Here is a 24,525-nt window from a genome sequence, read left to right on the forward strand (position 1 = left end):
AGTCCATCGAGATGATCGCCGCGGGCATGGACTTCAACGTCACGCCCATGTACTAGGCGCCCACCCTCCCCGCCCCCCCCGCGGTCTAGATAAGCCCGGGACCGTCCTAGGGGGCCTTGCGCCGCGCGAGGTCCAGCGCGCCCGTGAGGAGCGTCTCGAACGCGTCCCCGGGGACGTCGTCGACGGCGTACTGGAGCCGGTGCGCGCCGTCGGCGAGGGCCCGCTGCATGCGCGCCACGTCGTCCGCCGGGATCTTCCGCAGCGCCGCGACGGCGTCGAAGTCGCCCGCGACGTAGCGCGACTCCGAGAGCGCGACGACGGCGCCCGGCGGCACGAACCAGGGCGCGACGCGCGCGTTGTAGCGCCCGAAGACCACGGGGATGCAGCCCGCGAGCATGGCGTCGTAGAAGCCCTTGCGGTAGGGGCTGTCGCCGCCCGGCTCGAAGCAGAACGTCGCCGGGTAGTGCGTCGCCGCCGTGCCGCAGAAGCCCGCGTGGAGCCGCGACGCCGTCGGGTCGTGGACGCGGCAGTCCGGCGCGCTCTCGCAGTCCCGGGCGAGCCGCGTGCGCGCGCGCGCGTAGGAGCCGTTGTTCGCGCCCTCGAGGCCGTCGTGGGGCGTGCCGACGTAGGCCGCGAGGACCGACGCGTGGCGGCCGGGCACGTCACCCCAGGGCGGCGGTCCCGTGTCGTTCGTCGACGCGTGGATGCAGGACGAGTAGGGCACGGAGACGAGGCCCGGGTAGTCGCCCGTGGGCTCCGTGGCGTCGATCTTCGGGTGCATGGACTCGGCCGCCGCGTCGTCGTCGAAGTCGTCGGGCCCGTACTTGTGGCCCGGCCGCCGGCCCCGCTGGTAGGCGTCGGACACGGCGAAGCGCATGGCGCGCCGCAGGAGGCCCCGGGGCCGCCGCCACCAGGCGTCGCAGCCGCGCGTGACGACCGCGTGGCCCTTGCTCACGACGAAGAGGTGGCGGTGCGCGTTCGCCTCGTCGAGGTACTTCGGGCGCGCGGCGACGCGCTGGGCCGCGGCGTCGGCGCAGGACCGCTGCCAGTGCGCGGCGACGGAGCCCTTGGGCACCGCCGGGTACGTCGGCACGAGGAACAGGTCCGCGTCCGCCGGGTCCGCGACGCGCGGGCACCGCGCGCTCGTCGCCAGCCGCCAGAGCAGGATCGCGCCCATGGCCTGCTGCTCCGAGCGCCGCTCCTGCGGCACGCCGCGGTCGCAGGGCAGCCCGAAGATCTCGTCCCGACCGAGCGTGTGGAGCTCGTCGAGGGGCACGCGGAAGTTCCAGAGCTCGGGCGCGTCGTAGACGTAGACTTTCGGGCAGCCGCTCTCCGCGAGCGGCTTCCAGGCCCGCGCGGCGCGCACCAGCAGCAGCGCCAGGGCGAGCATCGTAGGCGCGCGCGCGTGTGCCGAGCGCTGGTCGTGTTGCGAGCTAGTAATATCCAGCGTCGCGAGGATGCCCCATGCTCTCGAATTTTTTCATATTTTAATTCCGACACCTCAATCAAATTATTTACACCCTGACGAACCAATGCCGCTGAGATACAGCTCACAGCCAAAACGCGCTCGTCCGGAATCCGGACCAGAATGCGGGGTAAATTTTGACCTTTGGCTCCGAGCCACCAAACTTTTGGAAACCTGAAAACCTCATCATTGCTACGAGCTGCGCCACAGCCTGATTGCGCTCCGTCAGGGTGTACATGTACGCGATGGGCTGCCTCTCTGGGCTGCCTCATATGGCCCTCGTCGACGTCGTTGACGCGCGCGCCGTGGACCGCCTCGGCTAGGAGCCTCGTGCGCGGGCGCGCGCCGTGACCTGGAACTGGTGACGAGTGTCGCTGGCGCACGACGCGCCGAAGACCGCGCCGATGGCGCTTCGCTTCGCCGCGCTGCTGCTGCTGCTCGGCGCCCGCGCCCAGCAGCCCTTCCTCGCGCAGCAAACGCAGCCCTTTCTCGTCGTCGCCACGCAGCGCACGGGCAGCAAGTGGGTCATGCAGTCGCTGCGGCAGCAGACCTGCGACGTCGCCGCGTTCGACGAGATCTACCTCTCGCGCGGCTGGTGCCTCGACGGACCCGCGAAAAAGGCCGCGGGCTGGAAGTCGGACCGGACGCCCTGCCACCGCGACCTGGGCCTCGAGTTGAACAGCCTCGAGGCGCTTTTTGATGATGCCGTTGCGCCGGATCCCAGGCTCTTCGCGACGGACCACGCGAGGAAGTGGGCCGCGGTCTACAACCGGACGCGCGACACCCGCCAGAACTTCGCCTACGGCTTCAAGTGGATGGTCAACCAGGGCATGGACGAGCTCTGGGGGCCGCTGCTCGCGACGGCGCGCGCGCGGCGCCTGCGGGTCGTGTTCCTCTACCGCCGCGACCTGCTCCGCATGCTCGTGTCCATCGCGCACAACAAGCGGCAGTTCGACGCGCACCCGAAGGACGAGGCCGGCCTCGCGTCCATCCGGAGCGCGAAGATCCCGCTGCCCCAGGGCCGGGCGCTGCTCTCGCACCTCGACGAGCTCGCGTCGCACTTCGAGGCCATGGACTTCTACCGGGGCCAGGCGGCCGCGCTCGGCGTCGAGACCCTGAAGGTCGTCTACGAGGACGTCGTCGACGACGCGGCCCACTGGTTCCACAAGGCCTGGAGATTTCTGACGCGCGGCCTCGACCGGAGCGCGTCGACCTGCGACGCCAAGGCGCCCGCGACGGGCAACGACACGATGCTCATCCACAAGGACGCGCCGCGCGCCTACGTGTCCAACTGGCCCAGCGTGAGGGCGACTCTCTCGCGGTCGCCGAAGTACGCCTACCTCGTCGCCGACGACGTCGAGCCGACGCCCGCGCCGTCGCCCGCGCCGACGCCCGCGCCGTCGCCGCGGCCGCCGCCGCCGCGGGCGGGTCTGAAGGCGTCCTTCGTCCTCGGCCAGCAGGCGCGGTTAGGCGGGTGGCGATAACGTGCATCTGGTGGTTGTAGGATTGTGGGGGAGGCTCGATACAGTATTTATGCTTTGCGATCGCTCATTTTTTGACAATTCTGTGGCAAAAAAATCTGCATCCTCGTTTTTCAACGCGGCGCCCGAGCCTCCCCTGCGAACCCTGGATAGAGCTTCAAGTCGAGACACTATGCCCAGCTTCCGGCTCACAAAAAATATGCCCATCGCCACGGCAACGGTGCTCGACGGCTCTCAATTCGTCGCTGCCGCCCCCATCGCCACGGTCCTCGGCGTGCAGCGCGTTGAGTCGCCGCTTTTAGCCGACCTTGTCGCCTCGGAGATCGCGTACGTGCGCGGGGACGGGACGATGTTCGGCGTCGCGGCGACGGATGCTGTAATCCAAGTCTTCGCGATGGACGCGGCGCGGTTCGCGATGGCGAACGAAGCGAAGCGAAGCGTCCACCTTTGGGCCGGCAATCCCGGCACGCTGACCGCGGGCTTTTCAGTGCTCCAGTTACTGCTCTGCACACCGCCGTGGACGATCCACACGATTGTCTTTCCGTGCACCTGGATTCCGTGCCTCGTGGGCAACTCCTGCACACCGCACGAGGACGCGCCCTTCCCGGACCGCGCGGCGCGGGCGCTGATCCTCACGGAATACGGCGTCGTCGCCGACGGCGCGGCGACGGGCGCGGCGACGTCGGCGATCGCCTGGGACGGCTTCGACGTCGACGCTGTCGCCCTCACGCGCTACGACGACGACGATGAGTCGCGATGCACGGGCGTCTGCGGCGAGCGCGGCATCTTCGACGACCCGCTGTCGTGCGCGCTCGGGTGCGGGGTCATGATACCGTGCTGCGCGTTCACCTGCGTCCAACCGCATGCGCCGGGCCTCTATCGCCTGCGTATCGAGAGCACGGCGACGACGACGACGGGACGGGGGAAGAAGAAGCGCACGCGGCCCACGGCGACGGTCGACCTCTTCGCGCTCGCCGGGTCGCCGGACGCCGTCGTCGCCGCGCTGCGGCGGGGAGCAGCTTCCGCCCGCGCGCCCCCGGCCGCGACGATGCACGACCGCGACTAGGACTCGGCGTCGTCCGAGTAGGCCGCGCCGCTCGAGACGGTGTCGTGCCGCGTCTCCTAGGAAGCAAGTGCTACCGCAGCCCCTAGCGCGACTCGGGCAGGGACGTCGGGTGGCTCCGCCAGCTCGACGGGCAGGAGTCGACGACGCCGCGCTTGTAGTAGGCGGCGATCTTGCGCTGGGCGATGTCGTCGCCCGCGAGCGCGGCCTCGCGGAGGAACTTGACGGCCTCGGCCTCGTCGGGCGCGACGGGCCCCTGGCCCGTCTGGTAGAGGACGCCGAGGGCGAGCTTCGCCTTGGCGTGGTCCGCCTTGGCCGCCTCGAGGAGGTGCGTGCGGCCGCGCTCGACGTCGTCGTCGCTCGGCGGCTCGCCCTTGGTCAGGCCGCCGAGGCAGAGGCGCCCGAGCATGTAGTGCGATCTCGTGTGGCCCTGGGCCGCGGCCTTGGCGTACTCCTCGGCGGCGACGCGGTTCCCGACGCGCGGGTCCGTCTCGTAGATCTCTCCGAGGAAGAACTGCGCGCGCGCGTGGCCCGCCTCGGACGCGCGCTGGAAGTAGGACTTGGCGAGCTTCATGTTCCGCTCCCGGCGCTTGCCGATGCCCATGTAGTGGAGGAAGCCGCACTCGTAGAGCGCCTCGACGACGCCGTCGTCGGCGGCGGCCTTGGTCCAGGTGTAGCTCTCGACGTCGTCGCCCATGCGGAACAGGGTCGTGCCGAGCTCGAAGGCCTCGTTCTTCGAGTCCTCCTTCTCCATGATCTCGTCCTTGAGCTTGCGCATCTCCCGGGGCAGCCGGTTGAGGCGCCCGGGCACGTAGCCGCCGGGCGGCACGGCCTTGCCCGGCATCGTGCTCTCCCTCAGCGCTAGAAAGCCGACGGTGCCGTCGCGCTAAACGTGGCTGCCCCGACGACGTACAATGGTATTGCGCGGCCTCCGCAAGACCGCGGCCAAGGCCACGGGCGTCCACCACGCCTTCTCGCGCAAGAAGAAGGCGCCGGCGCGCCTGCTGACGAACGGCGAGCCCGGCGAGCAGCACGAGGCGCCGGCGCCGGCGCCGGCGCGCGCCGAGGCAGCCCCGCCGGCGCCGCCGCCGCAGCACTACCTGACGAAGGTGGCGCCGCCGCCGCCGCCGGTTCATGAGACGCGCGGCCTCGCCTGGCTCCTCGCCAGCGTCCTGGCGCGGCTCCTCGCGGCGATTCTCGCCGTGCCCGCGTGGCTCTATCGCGCCGTCGCGCGGAAGCGAATTCCGGCGGCGGCCGCGCCCGCGCGCGCGGAGGCGGACGCGCCGCCGGCGCCGGCGAAGCCGCCGCCGGCGCCGCCGGACGCGTCGCCGAAGCCTTCGCCGCCGCCGTCGCCGCCGGACGCGTCGCCGAAGCACCACACGCTGCGCGAGTCGCTCGCCGAGGAGTTCCCGAAGACCGCGGCGCTGTGCGGCGGCAAGAGCGAGCGCGAGCTGCCGCTCCCGGACGCCTACGCGGGCGTGCCCGCCGCCATCCGGGCGAAGGTCGAGGCGCTCGAGGCCATGCTCGCGGGCGACTTCCCGACCTACGGCGCCGCGGCCATGCGCGAGCCCCTCATGCTCGCGCGCTTCGTGCTGGCCCGGCCGACGCTGGAAGAAGCCGCGGACATGTGGCGCAAGACCCACGCCTGGCGCGCGCTCCACGTGCCCCGGGCCCTGGAGGAGTGCGGCGCCTTCGGCGACCCGGCGCACGGGCCCTGCGACGGCGCGCCCGCGCGCGGCCGGTGGACGTGGCGGCGCCACGCGGACCCCGCGAGCCCGGGCGCGCCCGGGCGGACGCTCCGGGGCTCCATGGCCAACACCTACGGCACGGCGACGCTGCTGCGGCGCGGCGGCGAGACCGTCGTCGCCTCCGACGGCGACCCCGTGGCCGTGTCGCAGATGGGCCGCATGGACCTGGCCGGCATCGTCCGGGAGCACGCGCTCGACGTGCTCCAGATGTACCAGGTCTCCTTCCTCGAGGACTGCCTCCAGGAGGCGCGCGCGCGGTCCGCGCGCGAGGGCCGCCTCGTCCGGTGCCACACGCTCATCGACCTCGACGGCCTCTCCGTGCTCGTCGCCGCGCGCTGCATCCGGAAGATCCTCCCGCCCATCGCCAAGGTCGCGCAGCAGTACTACCCGGAGGTCAACAGCTCGAACACGGCGATCAACGCGCCCATGGGCGTCGAGTCCCTCTGGCGGATCGTCCAGCTCTTCATCGACGAGAACATGCGCCAGAAGGTCCGCATCGTCGGCCGGTCCTACCGCGGCGCGCTCGTCGACCATGCGAAGATCGCGGACCTCGCGAAGCTCGCGCGGCGCCACGGCGGCGACGTCCCCGACGCCGAGCTCCTCCCGGCCTGCCCGCCCATCCCCCAGGGGTTCCGGGAGCTCGTCGACGCGGACCCGACGCCGCCCTTCCTCCAGGACATCATTAGCTAGGTTTGCCGGTTCCGGTCGAACCAGCGCCCGAGGGCGATGGCGTCCTGGGTGACGGCGAAGTAGCAGGGGCCCGTCAGCGAGCTGAGGCCCGTCGCGGGCGAATCCGCGAGCGCGCCGTGGAACGGAAAGTAGTCCGCGGCCGCGGGGAGGTAGTAGTGCCAGCAGCCGAGCTCCATGAACGGCACCTCCGCCGCGGGGCCGGCGAGCGCGACGACGGCGCCGACGATCAAACTCGTCCACTTGCCGTCGAGCGCGAGCCATTCGAAAAACGCGGCGGCGGCGAGCAACGGGAGCGCGTTGGACAGATCGTCCTCGAGGCAGATCGCGGACAGTTTGATGACGGCGCAGGTCGCGAGCACGGCCAGCAGCGCGCGCGCGACGCGGTCCTCGTCGCACGAGAGGTTCGGCAGCGCGAGCAGCGGCTCCGCGTACGGCAGCGGGCCGCCGTCGCCGACGACGCCCCGCGCGAGGACGGGGAAGACGCCGCCGAGCAGCGCGTAGGTGAGCGCGAGGAGCGGCGGAATGAGCAGGGACGTCTTCGCGCCGAAGGCGTCGACGGGCAGCACGTCGTAGGAGAGCAGCAGCTGATTGTGGATCGCATCGCAGGTCGGTCCGAGCACGGCACCCGTCGCCGCGAGCTTGGCCAATGCCGGCGCGCGGATGGCGATGGCTTTCATGTTTTTGCGTCTGCGTCTTAGCTGCGAGCACTCACGCGCGCCTGCACTGCGTTCTGGTCTGCTAGCGCTCGCGTGCGTCTGCAATGCGCACTGGTCTGCTAGTGCTCGCGTGCGCCTGCAATGCGAGATTGCTGCGAAACGCCGAAGCAGCGCGTGCTGACGCGGCGCGACGCTTGCCGCTTGAGAGAGCTGCAAGGGCTCGGCACCTCGTGAGGTGAACCTCGTTGACGCAGGAATTGAAGGGCTGCCTGTGTGGGGTGTGTGCGATGTCCTTTCGTGATTTTGTGAAGCAGCAGGGCTCGGGCGGGCCAGCCCCGCGTCGGCTCGGGCGGGCCGTGCGCGTGGACGCGCCGGCGCAGGAGCAGGCAACACCGGAGCCGCCGTCGCTCGAGTCGCTCCTCGTGGAAGAGCCGCCGCACATGGACAAGGGCTGGGAGGAGGTGCCGCACCGCGACGACGTCGGCGTCGTGCTCTGGGACGAGGCCGCGGACCTGCCGCGCGTCCGGGCGGTCCGGCGGACGCGGGTCAACAACGCGTGGGTCGACGCGGGCGTCGAGCTGACGATCGCGCCCGGCGAAGCGTTGAAGGCGGGCCGCGGCGCCGTCGCCGGCGGCGGCTGGGTGAAGCTGCGCGACGTCGAGGCGTTGCCGTCGGCCGTCGCCTCGGCGTCGCGCCGCGAGGCGCGCGTCGCCGAGGAGCGCGACGAGACCGCGCATCCGTACGCGGCCTTTTGCGACAAGACGACGCGCCCGACGGCGTCGGACCTGAAGCGGTGCTTCCCCGCGGGGACGGCGGCGTCGGACGCGCTCGTGCGCTGGACCTGCGAGGCGCGCGACAACGTGCTCGTGCGCCAGATCCAGGACGACCGCTGCCGGACCTTCGACGGCCGAGGCGGCGGCGCGTGCCCCGCGTGCGCGTACGGCCCTGTGTGCAAATCAAATCTTCACCCCGACTTCAATGTGCGCGTAATCGAACGGTTCGGACCAGCCTCTCCGGCCGTGCTTCGAGAATTCGATGAGAGCAATCGACTCATCCAAAAATTAGCCGAATCGACTTCGAATTGACCGAGCTAGAGATTTCTGAAGTTTGGCCCCGACGTCCCAGCTCACTGGTTGATTTGCACACAGGTACGGCGCCGGGAAGCGGCAGCCCATCGGCGTCACGAAGCTCGACGCGCCGACGGTCATCCGCGGCCGCGTGTCCGTCGTCTGCGCGACGAGCCCCGCGAAGCACTGGCTCCACGAGAACCTGTGGCGGTGCTTCGCGGGCCAGGACTGGGGGGACCTCGAGCTCGTCGTCCTGGACGGCGGCGGCGAGCCGTCGCCCTTCTTCACGGAGCCCTTCGCGGCGACGCCCCGCGACGCGGCGGACGCGGACTTCTTGAGCCGCGTCGAGAAGCCCGAGGACGACGATCGCATCCGCTACGTGCACCGCGAGGCCGCGCGGCTCTCGGTCGGCGACGAACGGAACGAGCTTTTGAAGCACGCGTCCGGCGAGTTCGTCGCCCACTTCGACGACGCCTGCGTCTACGCCCCCGGCTACGTGTCGGCCATGGTGTCCCACCTGAAAGCGTCCGACGCGCAGCTCGTGCGCCTGGAGGCGGCGGTGGGCTGGGACCCCGTGTCGAACGCCGTGCGGCTGCACAAGGCGCTCGGCTTCCGGCCGGAGACGTTCGTGCACCGCAAGGCGCCGCTGCGGGCGCTGGCCTTCGACGACGCCGACGTTGGCGAGGACGCGGGCTTCACGTCGCTCGCCGTCTGCCACGTGCTCGACGACTCCGCGGGCATGCTCTTCGCGCACGCGAAGCACTCGAAGAAGCCGGCGGCGCTGCTCCGCGCGCACGACGCGCAGTGGCGCGACGCGGCGCCGACGTTCCTCGACGCCGTCGCGCCGCCCCTGCGGCGCCTGCTGGCGGCGCACCGCCGCTTCTTCACGAACTGGAAGTTCCTCCACCACGCGTCGACGAAGCGCGCGGCGCCGTCGCCGTTCTCGAACGCGCCGGCCGGGGCGGGAAAAGGGTGCGACATTCCCAACTTCAAAGGCTCCTCTCTCGGCCGTGTTCCACTCGTTTTGGCTCATTTTGGGACGAGCGATCATCCCTTGGAGCGCTCTCGAAGCATACATGCGTGCTTGGGAACGCGCGCGCGCGGAACACTCATATTCCTGCCTAGGTGCCGGCGGGAGCGACGTTCGTCTCCGCGCCCGTCGAGTCGACGGGCGTGTCGCTGGAGGACGACGAGCCGCCGCCGGAGCCGCCGGCGCGGCCCGCCCAGCCCATGGACCCCATCGAGCGCGCGCGGCTCCGGGCCGCGCGGCGCCTCGCGCGGAAGAACGCGACGTCCGAGGACGAGGAGCTCGCCGTGCTCCGCCGCGCCGCGCCGCCCATGCCGCCCGTGGCGCTCGAGTACGGCGAGGCCGACGACGACGACGACGGGTTCCGCATCGTCGAGATGGCTAGCGAGTAAAAATTATCACAGGTTCCGGTCCTTGCAGATGTGCTCGTAGGGGACGCGGTCGACGATCGCGCCGCCGTCTCGGAGCTGGATCTTCGCGTCGTACGTGTCGACGTGGATCTCTAGCAGCGTCGCGGCCTCGCCGTCGCGGTCGCCGGCGACGACGCGCACGGGCTTGCCCACGTTGGGGATGACCGTCTCGAGGTGCCGCTCGTCGAGCGCCGCGCGCGCGCCGCCGGCGAGCGCCTCGACGTCGACGGAGCCGCCGCTCCGGAGCCGGAGCACGACGCACTTGACCTTGTCGAAGGCGCCGCCGTGGAGCGATTTCCCCGCGCGCGCCTTGACGACGAGGCCCGGCCGCGGCCAGCGGCCCGCCGTCGGCACGTCCTCGGGCTCCTCGGCCGGCGGCGGCGCGGGGGGCGCGACGGGACACCGGGGCGCCGCGGCCCCGAAGCCGAACGCGACCTTGGGCGCGGCGTCCCGGCGCATCGCCGTCGCCGCGCCCACAGTCGCCTTCGGCTTCGGGGGCGCGAGGGCCGCGGCGCGCTCCGCGTGGGCCATGACGTCCTCGAGCTGGTCGTTCGCGTGCCTCCGTTTCTTGCGGAGCTCGTCCTCGACCTCGTTCCACGCGCGCTTCATCGGCAGGTCGTCGCGGCCCCGCACGGCGCGCGCGTCGGCGTCGCTCAGGCCCGCCCAGGCCGCCGCGGGCGACTCCTCCGTCAGGAACACGATCCAGCCGTTGCCCTCGCGCTCCGCCTCGACCTCGCCCCGCTCCCTTAGATCCGCGATGAAGCGGCCGAGCGTGCCCCAGCAGGTCTTGTGCATGTCGTCGTGGGCCCGGTCGTTCGGGTGGAGCACGCGGTAGGCCTCGTGGGCCTTGACGCGCTGCCCGACCTTCTCCGTCGCGAGGTACTTGAGGTAGTTCCGCTCGAAGGCCTCGGAGAACGCGTCGGGCATGTAGCGCGCCTCGATGTTGTCGGACCGCTCCCGCTCGACGCCCTCCTGCTCGAGCTCGCGCCGCAGGTGGTTCTCGTGCTCGAGGTGCATGCGGAAGCCGTTGGCGTCCTTGCAGGACACGCCGCAGAGGCCGCAGTGCCACCGGAGCTTGCTCAGGCCCTTCTTCCGCCACTGGTTCGCGATCCATTTCGGCGTGCCGCGCTCGGGCTTGGGCATGGCGGATGGGCGGGGGACGGCGCGCGCGCGTGAGAGTCGGTTATCCTGTTTTAGGCCGGCGAACGCGCGCGTCTATGGGCTCGGCTCATAGCCGCCCAGCTCCGGCCAACAATGCCGCCAAAGTGAAGCGTCGCCTTGGACGATGACGCCGGGCTGCCTGAGGATCGCGCTGGCCGTCGTCGGCGTCGCGCTCGGCCGGCGGCTCGAGCAGGAGTGGCGCGCCCGCGCCACCACGATACAAAAAACTTCTGACGAATCATCACCCCTAGGGACGCGCCGGCGGGCACGCCGCTCGCCTGGGACGCGGCGCGGACGGCGTCGAGCAACGCGACGTTCTTCGCGAACCACGCGCTCGTCAAGGAGCGGCCGCTGACGCGGAACGCGCGCGGCCTCCACAAGTGCGCGCGCCTCCAGGAGTTCGTGCCGCGGACGTCGCCCGCGACGCTGGCCGCGCTCCGGCCGGGAAAGCAGCGCGTCGCGTGGTTCATGTCCATGTCCAAGCCCGACGACGCCGTGAGCAACACTTACGTCGCCTTCGCCAAGGCCGCGACGGCGAGCGCCCGCCTCAACGCGCCGAGCCTCGCGCCGTCCTCCTCCGGCGCCGGGGCTCTCGCGCGCGCGCGCGGCCGCCGAACGGAACGCGCGCGCGCAGGTACTTCATCTACACCTACCTGCCGCACCAGGACGTCGACGAGCCCGACGACGCGCTGTGCGCCTTTTTGCGGGCCTCGGGCACCTACGTGCTCAAGTGGCGCCTGTCGTTCTACGACGACATCCCCGAGAAGATCCGCAAGTCGCGGCAGGGCCACATCAACGTCGGCGCGTTCGGCCGCCTCGACGTGCCCCTCATCGCGTCGACGATCCTGCGCAAGGACTTCGAGGCGCGCGGGCTCGACATGGACTACGTGCTCTACACGGACACGGACGTGCTCTTCGCGCGCGACTGGCCCGCGCGCGACGGGGCGGGAAAAGGGTGCGAAATTCCCAACTTCAAAGGCTCCTATCTCGGCCGGTTCCCGCTCGTTTCGGCTGATTTTTGGACGAGCGATCGTCTCTCGGAACGGTCCCGAAGCCTCTATTTTTTTCGGGACGCGCGCGCGCGCGCGCGAAACACTCACGTTGAAGAGACATCGAATCACCCTTGTCCTGCCCAGGCGCACGACGAGCTCACGACGTGCCGCGGCTGCGCGCGCGGCTGGCCGAACCCGAGGTGCTGCCAGCACGGTTTGAAGGCCGAGGAGCCCAACGTCTTCCTCGCGGGCACGGAGGTCTTCGCGATCTGGGGCCTGAACTCGGGCGTCATGTTCATGAACGTCGCGCAGATGCTCAGCGACCGCCGCGCGCTTCTGGACTGGGGCAACGCGAAGCTCTGGAACTTCATGATGTACGACCAGGGCATGCTCGAGTCCTTCTACCGCCAGGGCGCGCGCGTCGACGAGCTCACGAAGCAGAACAAGACCATCGAGAAGCACCACAAGGGCTGGCACGCGTGGGACTCCTTCGACGACAACAAGTACAACGCGCGCGGCTTCATGAAGCTGCCCGGCGTCCAGCCCTTCGTCTGGCACTGGCACGGCTTCAAGCCCTACGACGTCGCCTGCTGGCTCGGGCTCCTGGAGCAGTCCAAGTGGAACCTGACCATCTCCATGCGCGAGGGGCTCCAGGCGTCGGGCAAGCTCGGCTGCCGCGGCCTGCTCAACGGCCGCATGGACATGCACGAGTGCTCCCTCGCCACCTACCTCGACCTCTACGCCGCCCACGAGCGCCTCCTCGTCATCGCCGACGCGCTCCAGGCCCGGGGGGGCGACGCGACCGCGACGCCGCCGTAAGGGCGCTTATGATACACTTCCGGTCGGCGCGGACGGGCAGGTCTCGCAGGTCATCGCGCAGGCGTCGCGAGCTTTGATCTCCGAGCCATCTTTCAGCTTGCATCGTTTCGATTTCTTCGCCACGTAGTCGCAATCTCGCTTCGATTTCTTCGAAAACCAGGACGTCGAGTCCGCGCAGTCCGGCGAGGCCGTCGGCGACGGCACGTCGTCGACCGCGCACGCGCCGCAGGCCGCGGGACAGGCGTCCTCCGCGGAGACGTCGCGGGCGTCCTCCTTCGAGCAGCGCGACGCCTTCGACGCGACCCACGCGCAATCCTGTTTCGGCTTCTTCGAGTACCACGACGCCGAGTCCTCGCAGCACGCCGCGCAGCACGCCGCGGCGACCGGCACGCCCGCGGCGTCCTCGCGGCCGTCGCAGCGCCGCCCCGGTCGCTCCGCCACGTACGCGCAGTCGCGGGTCGACTTCTTCGAGAACCACGACGCGGAATCGTGGCACGCGGGCGTCGGCGGCGCGGACCCGACGTCGCAGGCGACCTCGTCGGCGAGCAGCGGGCAGACGTCGCCGCCGCCGCCGCGCGAGAGCACCGTCCGCGTCCGCCGCCGCGCGAAGAGGGCCGTCGGCTGGACGACGGCGACGCCGTCGTCGATGTCGTTGACGGCGACGCGGCCGCTCGCGAAGAACGGGTACGCGCCCCACGCGCCCGTCCACGTCGTGCCGTCGCCGTCGCGGTGCGTGTCGAAGGACGCGACCTCGGAAATCTCGTCCCGGGAGACGTCGAGGATGCGCAGGCCCGCGGCGTAGTTGGCCTGGTAGGAGAACGCCCCGCAGACGTACTGGTTGTGGTCGATGGCCGTCGTCGCGCCGTAGTGCGTCTTCACGAAGACGGGCGCGTCGAGGTCGGACACGTCGACGAAGTAGGTCCGCGTGCGCTCGTCGTCAAACTCGTCGAGCTCGTCGTCGACGACGAGCAGGGCCTGCGCGCAGTCGAGCCAGCCCTGGTGCGCGAACGCGACGCCGTCGTAGACCAGCGACGACACGCCCGTCGGCCGATTGACGTTCGTGACGTCGACGACGCGGATCTCCGCGCCCGTGAAGAAGAAGCAGATCTCGCGGCCGTAGTAGTCGTCGTCGCCGCCGCGGTAGACGACGCACTGCGCGTCGTGGACGTAGCCGTTGAAGACGCAGCCGAGCGCCTCCGGGCTCTTCGGGTCGCGGACGTCGACGGCGAGCGCGCCGTAGGCGCAGGGCCCGCCGCCGACGACGTAGGCCGTCGCCGACTCCTCGTTGACGGCGACGTTGTGCGCCGCGAAGTCGCCGTAGATGACGTCCGGCCGGAGGTCGCCCTGTTCGGTCTCGAGCCGCGAGAGGTCGAAGACGGCCAGGCCGTGCGCCGTCGCCTCGGAGACGACGAACGCGTGGCCGTTATATACTTTCACGTCGCGCCAGTAGCTCCGGCCGCCGTACGTGACCGTCGCGACCGCCGACTGGCGGCCGAGCTCGAAGATCGCGAGGCCGTGCGACGCGCCGACGAGGGCGTACTCGACGCCCGCGGGGCTCGTCCAGCCCCAGAGATCGTTGGTGAACTCGGCGTAGGCGATGCTCGACGTGCCCGTGAACGCGACGAGGTCGACGCCGTCGCAGGCGAAGCCCGCGGCCGCGCCGTCGACGCACGGCGCGCCGGCCGCGCTCGCGCGTCGCGCGCCCGCGCGTCGCGCGCCCGCGGCCGCCGCGCGCGCGGCGCGCTTGCGCGCCATCTTCTCCGCGTCGGCGGGTCGCGGCGCGCCGGCGACCGGGGGGCCCGTGGCCGACGACGGCGGCCGCGTCCAGATGCCCGGCGTCGCGGCGCCGTAGTCGCAGGGCTCGCAGGTCACGGCCTCGCACTCGCCCCAGTCCGACCAGGCCGACACCTCGCACGCGCTGTTTGTGGGCGCGGCGAGCAGCCCGGCCGCCAGCCAGTGCAGCGCGCGCATCAGTACACTTTCCCCATCATCGACTAGATCTATTTTGGGCTCCTTCTGTCCAAGAATTCATATTTGACACTGGCAGCTGCTTCCGTGCTGCTCCGAAGCTGCTCCGATTACACTAGTTAGTGGATTACCGATGGATTACCCCGACCCCTCCTCCTCGTCGTCGTCGTCGTCGCTCCGCTCGTAGAGCCCGAGGGCCGCCAGAACGTGCTCGTCGAAGCTGAACTCGTTGTCGTAGGTCGGCAGCAGCGACAGCAGGAAGTAGAGGCAGTCCTCGCCGTCCATGCGGGTGCCGAGCGCGCGGCAGAGGTTGCGGCAGCCGGCGGGCCGCACGCGGACGCGCGGCTGGCGCGGCTCCGCGGTGCACATGGCGGCCTCGAGCACGACGCTCGGCCTCCGGTCGGGCGACCGCGCGTCGAGCCTCGCGCTGTACCGCAGCGCGCCGCCCGTCGCCTCGTAGGACACGCGCAGGCCGCGGCGGGATCCGTTGACGGACCGCAGCTCCAGCAGGGTCGTGGTGCGCGACTCGTGCCGCGTGCGCACGCGCTCGAGCGCGGCGACGGTCACGCGCGCCGCGAGGCGCCGCGAGAGCTGCGGCAGCGCGCCGTAGGGGTCGCCGCGCAGCGCGTCCCGCACCTTGACCGTGTGCATCCTCGCGAGCGCGACGGCGGCGATTTCTGCCAGCACCTCGTCCTCGAGCGCGTCGTCCGAGTAGCGCTCCGCCGTCGCTTGCACGTCCGCGGCGACGCCCTGCTTCCAGAGCGCCGCCATGGTGCTTTGCAACGACGGAGTCGCGCAGCACGCGAAGCGCTCTCTTTGCAACGCAGCACGCAAAGCGCTGGCGTCGCTGCGGCCAACCCAGTGCTCGCAAACTCAACAACGCAGAGCACTAGAGTGCTTGATGTAATGTTGCCGCTACGGTGCTGTTAGGTTGCCCCTCAGCTCAGCTTCGTCGTCGGCGCCGAGCGCAGCCTGGTCGTCCGTGGAGCGGGACGCGCAGCCCTTGGTCGTCATTCGTGGAGCGGGACAAAACGATGTCGGAAGAGGAGGACATGAGTCCCGGCTGGCGGATGTACCTCGAAGGCCAGCGCCAAAAGCACTTGCCGCAGAAGCCCGAGCCGAAAAAAACGGGCCCGCCGGAGCCGCGCGAAGCGACGCCCGAGGAGCGCGCGCTCATCGAGCAGCTGATGAAGCCGCCGTTCCAGCAGGTGCCCACGAGCAGCGCGCCCGTCGGCGGCGGCGGGCGCACGGGCGGCGGCTGGACGTGGTCCGTGCAGCGCGGCTAACGCGTTAGGCTAGACCGTGATCGTGCTCGTCGGGGACGCGAGCGTCTCCTGGTAGGAGGCCGGGCCCGCGGGCTCGTCCCCCACGCAGGCGACGCAGCCGCCGCCGAGGACGCCGCAGAAGCCGCCGCCGCCGCCGAGGTCGCCGTCGTCGAGCTTGCAGGGCTTGATCTCGAAGAGGACGCGGCCGAGGCCGCCCTCGCGCTTCTCCGCGACGTCGAAGAGGTGGCGGTCGCCCGACGAGAAGACGTACCACGTGCCGTCGGCCATGCGGCCCCGGTCCCCCACAGAGGACGACGCGCCCCGCATGTTGCTCTTCGCGACCTTCTTGAGCCGGTCCTGGGCCGAGAGCTCGACGGGCTCGACGGCGGCCCAGTCGAGTGCCACGCCGAAGTACTCGCCCTTGGCGGCCTCGACGTCGACGGGCACGTCGATCTTGCCGAGGAGCGTGTCCGCCTCGACCTTGTTGGCCGAGAAGACCCAGAGCCGGATCATCGTCGACGACGCCTTCACGGGCACCTGTGGTGTATTCGTCGGGGCTGGCGCGCGATGCGGCGGCGCACCTCGAAGCGCGCGTCCCAGATCGGCGCGCAGGTCGACGCCTCGAACTCCGTCTGCAGCTCGTGGCCGCTGTACTCGACGACGACGTAGGGATCGCTGCCGTCGCTGCCAACGCTGAACAGGTTCTCCGCCTGCACGACGTGGATGGACAGCATGGCGACGGCCTCGTCGTGGTCCATGGCTGCCATCTTCCGGCCACGAGACGCGTGACGATGATTTAGGCTGCCTCAAGTACATGGTGCAACAAGGCGTTATTGAAGTTTTAAGTCTAGATCTCTCATCGATGGCGTCGCACCTAGCGACGGCGCACGCCTACGTCGCGGCGCGCGGCCTGCAGTGCCGCGCGCGCTTCGACGGCGCCGACGTCCACGGCCTGGGCTTGGCCAAGTGGCTCTGGCACGCGAGCACGCTGCTGCCCTTTTTGTGGTACGTCGCCGGCGGCGTCGACGCGACGCCGCGCTGGCCCGTGACCATCAGCTGGACCGTGCGCAAGGGCTCCGGTCGTCTGCTCTTCCACGCGGCGTGGATCGCCGGCTGGGTCCTCTTCCTGCGGCCGCTGGTCCGCCACGACGGCTGCGGCGTCGCGCTCGGCGTGTCGCTGCAGATGCTCGCGACGGGCGTCGTCGCGATCAGCCTGTCGCCCGTGGGCGTCTCCGACGCCGTGGACCTGCGCCACTTCGCGACGAGCGGCAAGTACATGGTCGACCACGTGTTGATGATGGTCCTCTTCGGCGTCGACGGGTGCTACGCCGCGGGCTTCCTCGCGTCGGGCGTCGTCTTCGGCGTCTCGACGTTCTACCTCAAGGCCGTCAAGCGGAAGCACGGCGAGCGCGTCGCCGCGGACGCGTCCAACGACCTGCGCCTCGCCCAGCGGGCGAAGCTCCCGGCCGCGGCGCGGCGCGAGATCGCCGCCGTCGAGTGCGTCGAGATGGTCGCCGAGTACGGCATCTTTACCTGCTTCATCGCGGGGCTGCCCGGCTAGACGCTTACGCTCGTCTCGAGGTACTTCGGGTTGAAGGTGCTGAGGCCGAAGCAGTGGGGGAAGGGCCGGTCCGCCGCCGCCGCGTCGTAGGCGTCGCACTTCGCGGAGAAGGCCGCGAGGGCCGCCTGGAAGGCCGCGAAGTGCGCGTCGAGCGTCGGCTTCTGCGGGCCGTCCAAGAAGAGGTGCGTCCAGTCGCCGGAGGACCCGGGCTCGCAGAGGAGCATGGGCATGGGCATGGACGTGAACGCCATGAGCGTCGCCTGCGTGATCGCCGTCTGCTTCGTGCCCATCATCTCGCCCTCGGGCCAGCGGAAGCTGCAGAAGCTCACGTCCTGGGCGTAGACGGGCACCGTGCCGACCTGCTCGTGGCCCGCCGTGACGATGTCGCAGTAGCGCGCCACCGTGTTCACGAGCAGGTCGTACGTCGCGGCCGCGGAGAGCGCGCCGAGCACCGTCGACGGGTCCTTCGTGAGGTCCGCCGCCGCCGGCCGCGTGAGCTGGCCGACGCACTCGTCGAGGAAGTGCATGGCCTGCGCGTCGTCGAGGAGCGCGTCGGGCGTCGCGTAGTAGCAGTCCAGGTAGGCCTTCGCGAAGCCCTTGACGATGCCGTGGTACTCGGACGCCTGGTCCCAGTAGGGCGTCGAGCCGCCGAGCTTCTCCGTGACCCGGTCCACGTAGACCCGGCGGTCGAAGAGCGCCGCGAAGAGCCGGCCGTCGTCGAGGCCCGCGTCCCTCGCGAGCTCGGGCCCGCCGAAGACGAGCGACGGCGCCGCGGCCCACGCGAGCTGCAGGCCCTCCTCCGTGAACGCGAAGTTCCGCGGGCCCATGCTCCGCGGGTTGATCAGGTTGTTCCGCGCGTTGTCGTTGACGCTGATCGTCTGGTAGGAGAACGGCGCCAGGAACCGCCGCAGCGGGTGGTCCGCGCCGAGGCACTCCCGCGACGCCGTCACGACGACGTTGCCCACGGCTAGATGGACGCCGTACAGGTGGTCGACGAGCGTCACCAGGGAAAAGAGGCTGCTCCGGAAGCAGAACTTCACGTACTCCCATTTCTCGTTGCCCGGCACGTAGGAGATGTCGACGGTCGCGCCGCGGACGTCGCCGCCCGCGGGCTCGCGCCGGACGATCTTCGCCACGCGCCACGTGGCGACGTCGAAGTAGCAGTCGCCGCCGTAGCGCTCGAGGCCCTCGCGCACGGGCAGCGCCGCGAGCGCGTTCGTGCGCACGACGAAGAAGTCGCCCGACCGCTCGACGCGGTGCGCGCCGATGCCGTAGAGGCAAAAGTGCGTCAGCGCGTCGTCCGACGTCTTGTCGCTCCAGTCGCCGCGCACGGGCGGGTAGACGTCGCCGAGGCGCGCCATGACGTACGCCACCGGGTCCTCGCCGGGCCGGAAGCGCGCCGGCACGCGCGTCATCGGCAGCCGGCTCAAGTTCTCCTCGAAGGCGACGGCGACGTTGTTCGTGAAGCTGACGGTGTTCTCCAGGAAGTCGTCCTCGTCGCCGTGGGGCACGGCGATGTTCAGCGCGTAGGCGATGGGGAACATCTTCATCTTCGCCTTGGGCTTGAGCTTCTTCGGATCCAAATCCGCGGCCGTCGGCGTCTTCCGACCGAAGAACAGGACCTTGTAGGACAACAGGAGCAGCTTCGTGTAGAGGTCGCTGTCCCGGAGGAACGTGCGGAACCACAGGCTCAGGACGAGGACCGCCGGCAGCGCGACGGCGAGCGCCAGGGAGAAGGAGACGAGGATCGCGCCGTAGGCGACGTAGCCGAAGGGCAGCAGCGCCGCGGCCGCGACGGCCACGCAGGTCACGGCGCCGCAGCCGAGGTAGTAGTTTGCCTTGCGCGGGTCCGGCGGCTGCTGCACGGCGTAGGACGGCGTCGACGGGGCGTCGGCGGGAACGACCTTGGCCATGGTGGGTCTGCCTTGCGGTTCGGAGCGATCACGCTCGCTCAGCTGCAACGCGTGCGCCCCTGCTACACGACTCAGGGCTGCATTGCGAGGATGTCACGCACGTCGCAGAGCTCTCGGGCTGCGATTGGGATCATCGAGCGGCGGCGTTCAGCCGTTCAACATGACCTTCAACCAGAATCTTGACTCGACTAGTAGATCTCGCCGCGCAATGGCTTCGTCTCCGGAAGCAGCCGAAGCGATAGCGTAGCCGAGGCGATAGCGCAGCCGAAGCCATGGCCAGCCGCTCCGGAAGCGTGGCCGAGGCGGCGCTCGCCGACCCCCCGAAGCGCGACATCACGATCCCCATCGGCGCCGTCGTGACCAAGGCCGAGGCCGCGCCGCCGCAGCGGCAGCGAGTGACCTACGTGACGGCGGCCTTCGCCGAGGCCGACGCGGCGCGGAAGGCGGCGTTCGGGCCCGAGCTCCTGCAGCTCTGGCCGGAGACGTGCTCGCCGCCGCTGCCCGCGGGCGCGGCCGGGCGCGCGCGCTTCGCGTTCTCGTCGCCGCGGCCGCGCGCCGTCGCGCCCGCGGAGCTCGACGAGGCGTCGCGGCGCGTCGCGACGACGGTGTCGCCGGGCGCGGCCTTCATCGCGAACGGCCGGCGCTTCATCCCCGGCGAGCTCGTGGACGACCCGTCCTACCTGCTGCCCTGGGAGGCGCCCGCGCAGCCGTCGAGCCCCCGGAGCCCGCGCGGCGCGTCCGACGCGCTCGAGCGCCGCGGCGTCTCGGTCACCGCGTTCCACGCGCGGCCGCCGCCGCGCCTCGAGGCGCCGCCGCCGGGCGTCTGGGCCCCGGCGCCGCGGCCCGCCGCGACCGCGCCGCCGCCGCCGCCGCCGCTCCTCCCCGAGCCCGCCGCGGAGCAGCTGCCGCCGGCCGTCGGCTCGCGCGTCCGCGTGCACACGTTCCCCGAGAACGACGACCGGCGGCCGCCGGCCTGGTTCCCGGCGACGGTCGTGCGCGTCGACGCGCCGCCGCCGAAGCGGCGGCCCTCGGCGGGCGCCGCGGCGAAGCGGTCGCCGCGGAAGAAGCCCAAGGGCGCCGAGGTCGAGATCCGCTACGACGACGACGGCAGCATCGACGTCCTCCGCTGGCCCGACGACGCCGCGGACGTGCGCGTCGACGCGGCGGCGGCCTGGGACCCCGGCGCCCTCGAGGCCTGGCGGAGCTGCGGCAAGAAGCGGAAGCGCGGCGCGGGCGCGCCGACGGCGCCGCTCGACGCGGCCGTCGCGCCGTGCGTCGAGGAGACGCGGCACCTCCTCCACTTCGCGCTGCTCCAGCTCCGCGCCGAGTACGCCGAGATCGTCGCGCGCGACGACGCCACGGGCCTCGACGACGCGTCGGGCGCGGGCCGCTGCGCCGAGGGCCGCCGCGGCGCGTACCGCGCGTTCGACGACGAGGTCGCGCGCGTCTGCCGCGAGGGCCGCGCGGGCGGCGGCGGCGACGACCCCGGCGGCAGCCTCCGCGTCGCCGACGCCGTCGACCTCGCCTCCTGCGAGCCGCTCATGGAGGCCTTCCTCCTCGGCGGCTGCGCGCGCGGCGACAAGTGGATGCCCTGGCACTGCGCGCTCGGCGCGCACGAGCGCTACCTCCTCGAGGTCGTCTACGCGCTCCCGCGCCTCGAGAGCGACCGGGACCGCTACATCCTCGGCTACGCCTTCTCCGGGAGCCGCGAGATCGAGCTCTTCGAGCGCATCCTCCGGCCCCTCTTCGAGGCCGACGCGTCCGACGACGACGCCGCGCTCGGCCGGAGCCTCCTCGACGACCCGCACGCGGCCCTCCGCCGCGACGGCGAGCTCCACCGGCGCTACGCCGCCTACCGCGCCGAGGACAAGAAGCTCCACACGACGGCCTACCTCTGCCACCCGCCGCGCGGCAGCAGCGGCGACGAGTTCGTCTGCTACATCATCGACCGCACCGCGCGCTTCGTCGTCCTCGGCGCGCGCATCTACGCCCTCCTCCGCGCCAAGCTCGGCGACGGCTTCGAGGCCTGGGCCGCGACGCACCGCCCCGCGCCGCCCGCGGCCGCGGCCGCCGCGGCGCCGCCCGCCGCGCCGCCGCCGTCGCTCGGCGGCCCGGACCTCAAGCTGAGCCTCGAGCAGGCGCTCCTCCAGGAGGACGAGATCGGCCCGACGATGACGAAGATGTTCCTCGTCTCGACGCACCTCGCCTACCCCGCGGCGAAGATCCTCGACGGCTCCTGCGCCGTCGGAGACGGCGCCGAGGCCGCGTTCGACTACCTCTACCCGGGCGTCCCGCCGCGGTCCCGCTCCGTGCACCGCGGCGCGCTCCTGTCCATCCTCAACGACGCCCTCGGCACGCCGGCCAAGGTCGACGCCCTCGAGCCCCGGCTGCTGCCGATGCTCAGGTTCGTCGCCGCCGCGGCGCGCGCGCGCTTCGGCTCCATGTTCGCGCCCGTCGTCAGCGAGTCCATCACGCCCTACGACCTCCAGGTCAACCTCTGCGAGTGGCGCAAGTTCCGCACCAAGGTCGACCGCAAGCGCCTCTGCCGCCGCGGCGCCGTCCTCGACCGCGGCCGCGCGGAGCGCGCGGCCGCGGACGCGCGCAAGCAGCGCAAGTCGCCGAGCGCCGCCCTCGCGAACGTCGCCGTCCCGGCGTCCTACTACGGCGGCTCGCCCGTCGAGGCGTCGGCCGCGGGGCTGCTCATGATGCACGCGTCCTAAGTTTCGGGCCGACCTTGACGCTGCTTGCCTGCGTTGCCGCACTTTCAAAGCGCTGGGCACGAGGTGGGGCAGCATTAGACAGCATGGCCGCCGAGTCGCAGCCCGAGGACGCCAAGACGAAGCTCGACGAGGCGTCGACGCTGCACGAGCACGCCTTGAATTACATCATGCAGGGCAATTACTCGGAGGCCGAGAAGGCGCACCGCCAGGCCCTGGCGCTGCGCGAGGGCGTCCTCGGCCCCGACGCCCACGACGTCGCCATCTCGCTCAACTACCTCGCCTACCTGCTCTGCGTGCGGAAGGAGTACGCGGCCGCCGAGCCGCTCTACCGCCGGTCGCTCGCGATCCGCGAGAGGCTGTTCGCGGACCACTCGGCCGTGGTGACCGCGCTCCGAAACCTCGCGGAGCTCCTGGGCGTCCGCGGCAGACTGGAGGAGGCCGAGGAGCTCAAGCGGCGAGCGACGGCCATGCTCGAGCGGCGCGCGGCGGCCGAGGCGGACGCTGCGGCGGCGGGTCCCGCGGCCGCGGAGGCGCCCGCGGCATCGGCGCCCGCGGCCGCGGCGCCGGCGGCCGCCTTCGCGCCGCCGCCCGCCGTCCTCGACTCGGCGGCGGCGTGCGCCGCCGCGGACGCCGCGGCGGAGCGCGTCGCCGCCGCGGACGCCCGCGCGGCGGAGGCGCTCGCGCCCGCGGCGAGCCCCGTACCTTAGAACCCGACTAGTCGAGCTTCTCGAGCTCCGTCTTCCAGGCGGCGACCTCCGCGGCGAAGAGCTCGTTGAGGAGGTGGGGCTCCGTCACGTAGGTCGCGTCCGTGGACACGGAGAGGGACAGGGTCCCGTCGTAGGAGAAGAAGACGACCTGGGAGATCATGTTCGGGAAGAAGACGCCGAACTTGGCGATCTTCGACTTGGCGAAGAACACGGGCTTCTCGTAGCCGGGCAGGTTCGAGTAGACGAGGGAGTGCTTCGCGAAGACGTCGCGCTGCGCGCCGCCGGCGAGCTTCTCGAGGCCGAACTTCTCGAAGATGGCGACGATGACGGCCTGGATGAAGCCCGCGCGCGACTTCTTCAGCGCCCGCATGCTCGCCTGCACCTCCGCGAGCCGCCGGCCCCGGTCCTCGACGAAGACGGGCAGCTTCGTCGACGGCATGACGAAGTCGTTGTACGTCTCCCAGTCGAGGCGGTCGCGGTCGTCGGGCATGGAGATGGCGACGAGCGCGCGGACGAGCGCGTTTGCCGCGCCCGGCCGGCCGACCGTCGAGGCGTAATTCCGCGCGGCGCCGCAGAAGGCCGTCAGGATGACGTCGTTGAGCGTCGCGCCCGCGGCGAGCCGCGACCGGATCGCGAGGACGTCCGCGAGGGGCACGGTCGCGCGGAGCACGTGGGCCCGCGGCGCCGCGCCGTCGAAGATCGTCCCCGGCGCGTGGAAGGCGTCGGACGTCTCGTTCGGGAGGAGGCTCATCGTCGCCGCGGTGAGCACGTCGCACAAGATGGAGAACTTCGACGGCTTGTCGGCCCAGGTCTTGTCCTTGTTCTTCGACATCTTCTCCAGCGCCGCGATCGTCGCCGGCGAGCCGTCCTCGAACTCGAGGACCTTGTTCCCGATCTTCAGCAGCCGCAGGCCGTCGCCCGTGACGTGGTTCACGCGCATGACCACGGCCTTGCCGTCGCTGCCCTCGAGCAGCTCGAAGCGCCAGAGCGGCCGGCCCTCGGGCAGCTCCTCGTTCGCGAGCGCCTGGACGGCCTCGTCGATGGGGAGCGGCGACGTCCGCTCGGCGACGTGGTCCTTGACGTGGTAGGAGTAGGACGGCTTCTTGAACGTGCACTCCCACATGTACTTGCCGACGTGGTCCGGGACCTTGTGGAAGCGCTCGTGCTTGGCCGCGACGGGCTCGAAGAGGTCGCGGACGGCCTGGGCCGTCGGCAGCTCGTCGACGTGCATGGCCACCGTGATCTGGCCGCCGACGGGCGCCGCGCCGCCGAGCAGCTCCTTGATCTTCATCAGCGCGCGGTCCTGGAGCGACGTGTCGATGTCGGGCTCCGTGTGCCAGGCGAGCGCGAGGAAGAGCGCGAGGCACACGCGCCAGGCCAGGGCGAAGGCGCCGAAGACCTCGTAGCGGCTGTAGCGCCACGCGACGAACGACAGGTTCGCGATCATCCACCAGACGAGCGGCGTCACGTAGGTCCGCGACAGCGCGAGCTCGACGTCCTTGTAGCGGCCCCAGAAAGCGCTCATGGGCTTGTCGGGCTTGAGGCCGCCGCCGGGCAGGCTCGGGTCCCACTTCTCGCACTCGCGCAGGTAGGCCTCGGCCGCGGACTCGTACTCCTCCTCCGGCTCGTCGCCCGCCTTCGACTCCGGGACGCCGCCCGCATCCGGCTGCGCCGCGGCGTCCGGCCGCGGCGGCGCGGCGTCCGGCGGCGGCGGCGCGGCGTCCGGCTGCGGCGGTGCGGCTTCGGCGCCCATCGCGCGAGCAGAAAAGGGCTGCCCCGGACTAGTCGACTCGAAGACGATTCGATTGAGTG

At 71.3% G+C, this 24,525-nt stretch overlaps 8 protein-coding genes across 8 annotated transcripts in view; 5 read left to right on the top strand and 3 right to left on the bottom strand.

Moving 5' to 3' along the window:
• The window catches only part of AURANDRAFT_67583 (hypothetical protein), a gene marked incomplete at both ends in the record, with an annotated part of 2,785 nt that extends 2,066 nt beyond the window's left edge, over positions 1–719 (top strand). The window contains one exon of the mRNA XM_009043084.1: positions 630–719. Within this exon, the coding sequence (XP_009041332.1) occupies positions 630–719 (90 nt within the window). The remainder of the gene's footprint in view (positions 1–629) is intronic.
• A 1,150-nt stretch (positions 720–1,869) lies between these two features.
• On the top strand, positions 1,870–2,949 carry AURANDRAFT_67584 (expressed protein; the record flags this gene model as incomplete). Its single annotated transcript, XM_009043085.1, has 1 exon — positions 1,870–2,949. One exon carries the CDS (start codon positions 1,870–1,872, stop codon positions 2,947–2,949), a length of 1,080 nt encoding a protein of 359 aa, XP_009041333.1.
• A 1,145-nt stretch (positions 2,950–4,094) lies between these two features.
• AURANDRAFT_67585 (hypothetical protein) lies at positions 4,095–4,583 on the bottom strand (the record flags this gene model as incomplete). Its single annotated transcript, XM_009043144.1, has 1 exon — positions 4,095–4,583. The coding sequence occupies one exon, from the start codon at positions 4,581–4,583 to the stop codon at positions 4,095–4,097; it is 489 nt and encodes a 162-aa protein (XP_009041392.1).
• Positions 4,584–4,923: 340 nt separating this feature from the next.
• AURANDRAFT_67586 (hypothetical protein) lies at positions 4,924–6,447 on the top strand (the record flags this gene model as incomplete). The annotated part of the gene is made up of 1 exon (XM_009043086.1): positions 4,924–6,447. One exon carries the CDS (start codon positions 4,924–4,926, stop codon positions 6,445–6,447), a length of 1,524 nt encoding a protein of 507 aa, XP_009041334.1.
• A 1,096-nt stretch (positions 6,448–7,543) lies between these two features.
• On the top strand, positions 7,544–10,442 carry AURANDRAFT_67587 (hypothetical protein; the record flags this gene model as incomplete). Its single annotated transcript, XM_009043087.1, has 4 exons — positions 7,544–8,040; positions 8,252–9,182; positions 9,296–9,585; positions 10,358–10,442. The coding sequence occupies 4 exons, from the start codon at positions 7,544–7,546 to the stop codon at positions 10,440–10,442; spliced, it is 1,803 nt and encodes a 600-aa protein (XP_009041335.1).
• A 2,758-nt stretch (positions 10,443–13,200) lies between these two features.
• On the bottom strand, positions 13,201–14,262 carry AURANDRAFT_11640 (hypothetical protein; the record flags this gene model as incomplete). Its single annotated transcript, XM_009043143.1, has 1 exon — positions 13,201–14,262. A coding segment is annotated over one exon (1,062 nt), but the record flags the coding sequence as incomplete, so codon positions are not given.
• A 7,195-nt stretch (positions 14,263–21,457) lies between these two features.
• Positions 21,458–22,006, top strand: AURANDRAFT_67589 (hypothetical protein; the record flags this gene model as incomplete). The annotated part of the gene is made up of 1 exon (XM_009043088.1): positions 21,458–22,006. The coding sequence occupies one exon, from the start codon at positions 21,458–21,460 to the stop codon at positions 22,004–22,006; it is 549 nt and encodes a 182-aa protein (XP_009041336.1).
• A 714-nt stretch (positions 22,007–22,720) lies between these two features.
• AURANDRAFT_67590 (hypothetical protein) lies at positions 22,721–24,238 on the bottom strand (the record flags this gene model as incomplete). The annotated part of the gene is made up of 1 exon (XM_009043142.1): positions 22,721–24,238. The coding sequence occupies one exon, from the start codon at positions 24,236–24,238 to the stop codon at positions 22,721–22,723; it is 1,518 nt and encodes a 505-aa protein (XP_009041390.1).
• Positions 24,239–24,525: the final 287 nt, after the last annotated feature.

This window comes from Aureococcus anophagefferens (genome assembly GCF_000186865.1).
Source record: "Aureococcus anophagefferens unplaced genomic scaffold AURANscaffold_44, whole genome shotgun sequence".
Taxonomy (NCBI): domain Eukaryota; class Pelagophyceae; order Pelagomonadales; family Pelagomonadaceae; genus Aureococcus; species Aureococcus anophagefferens.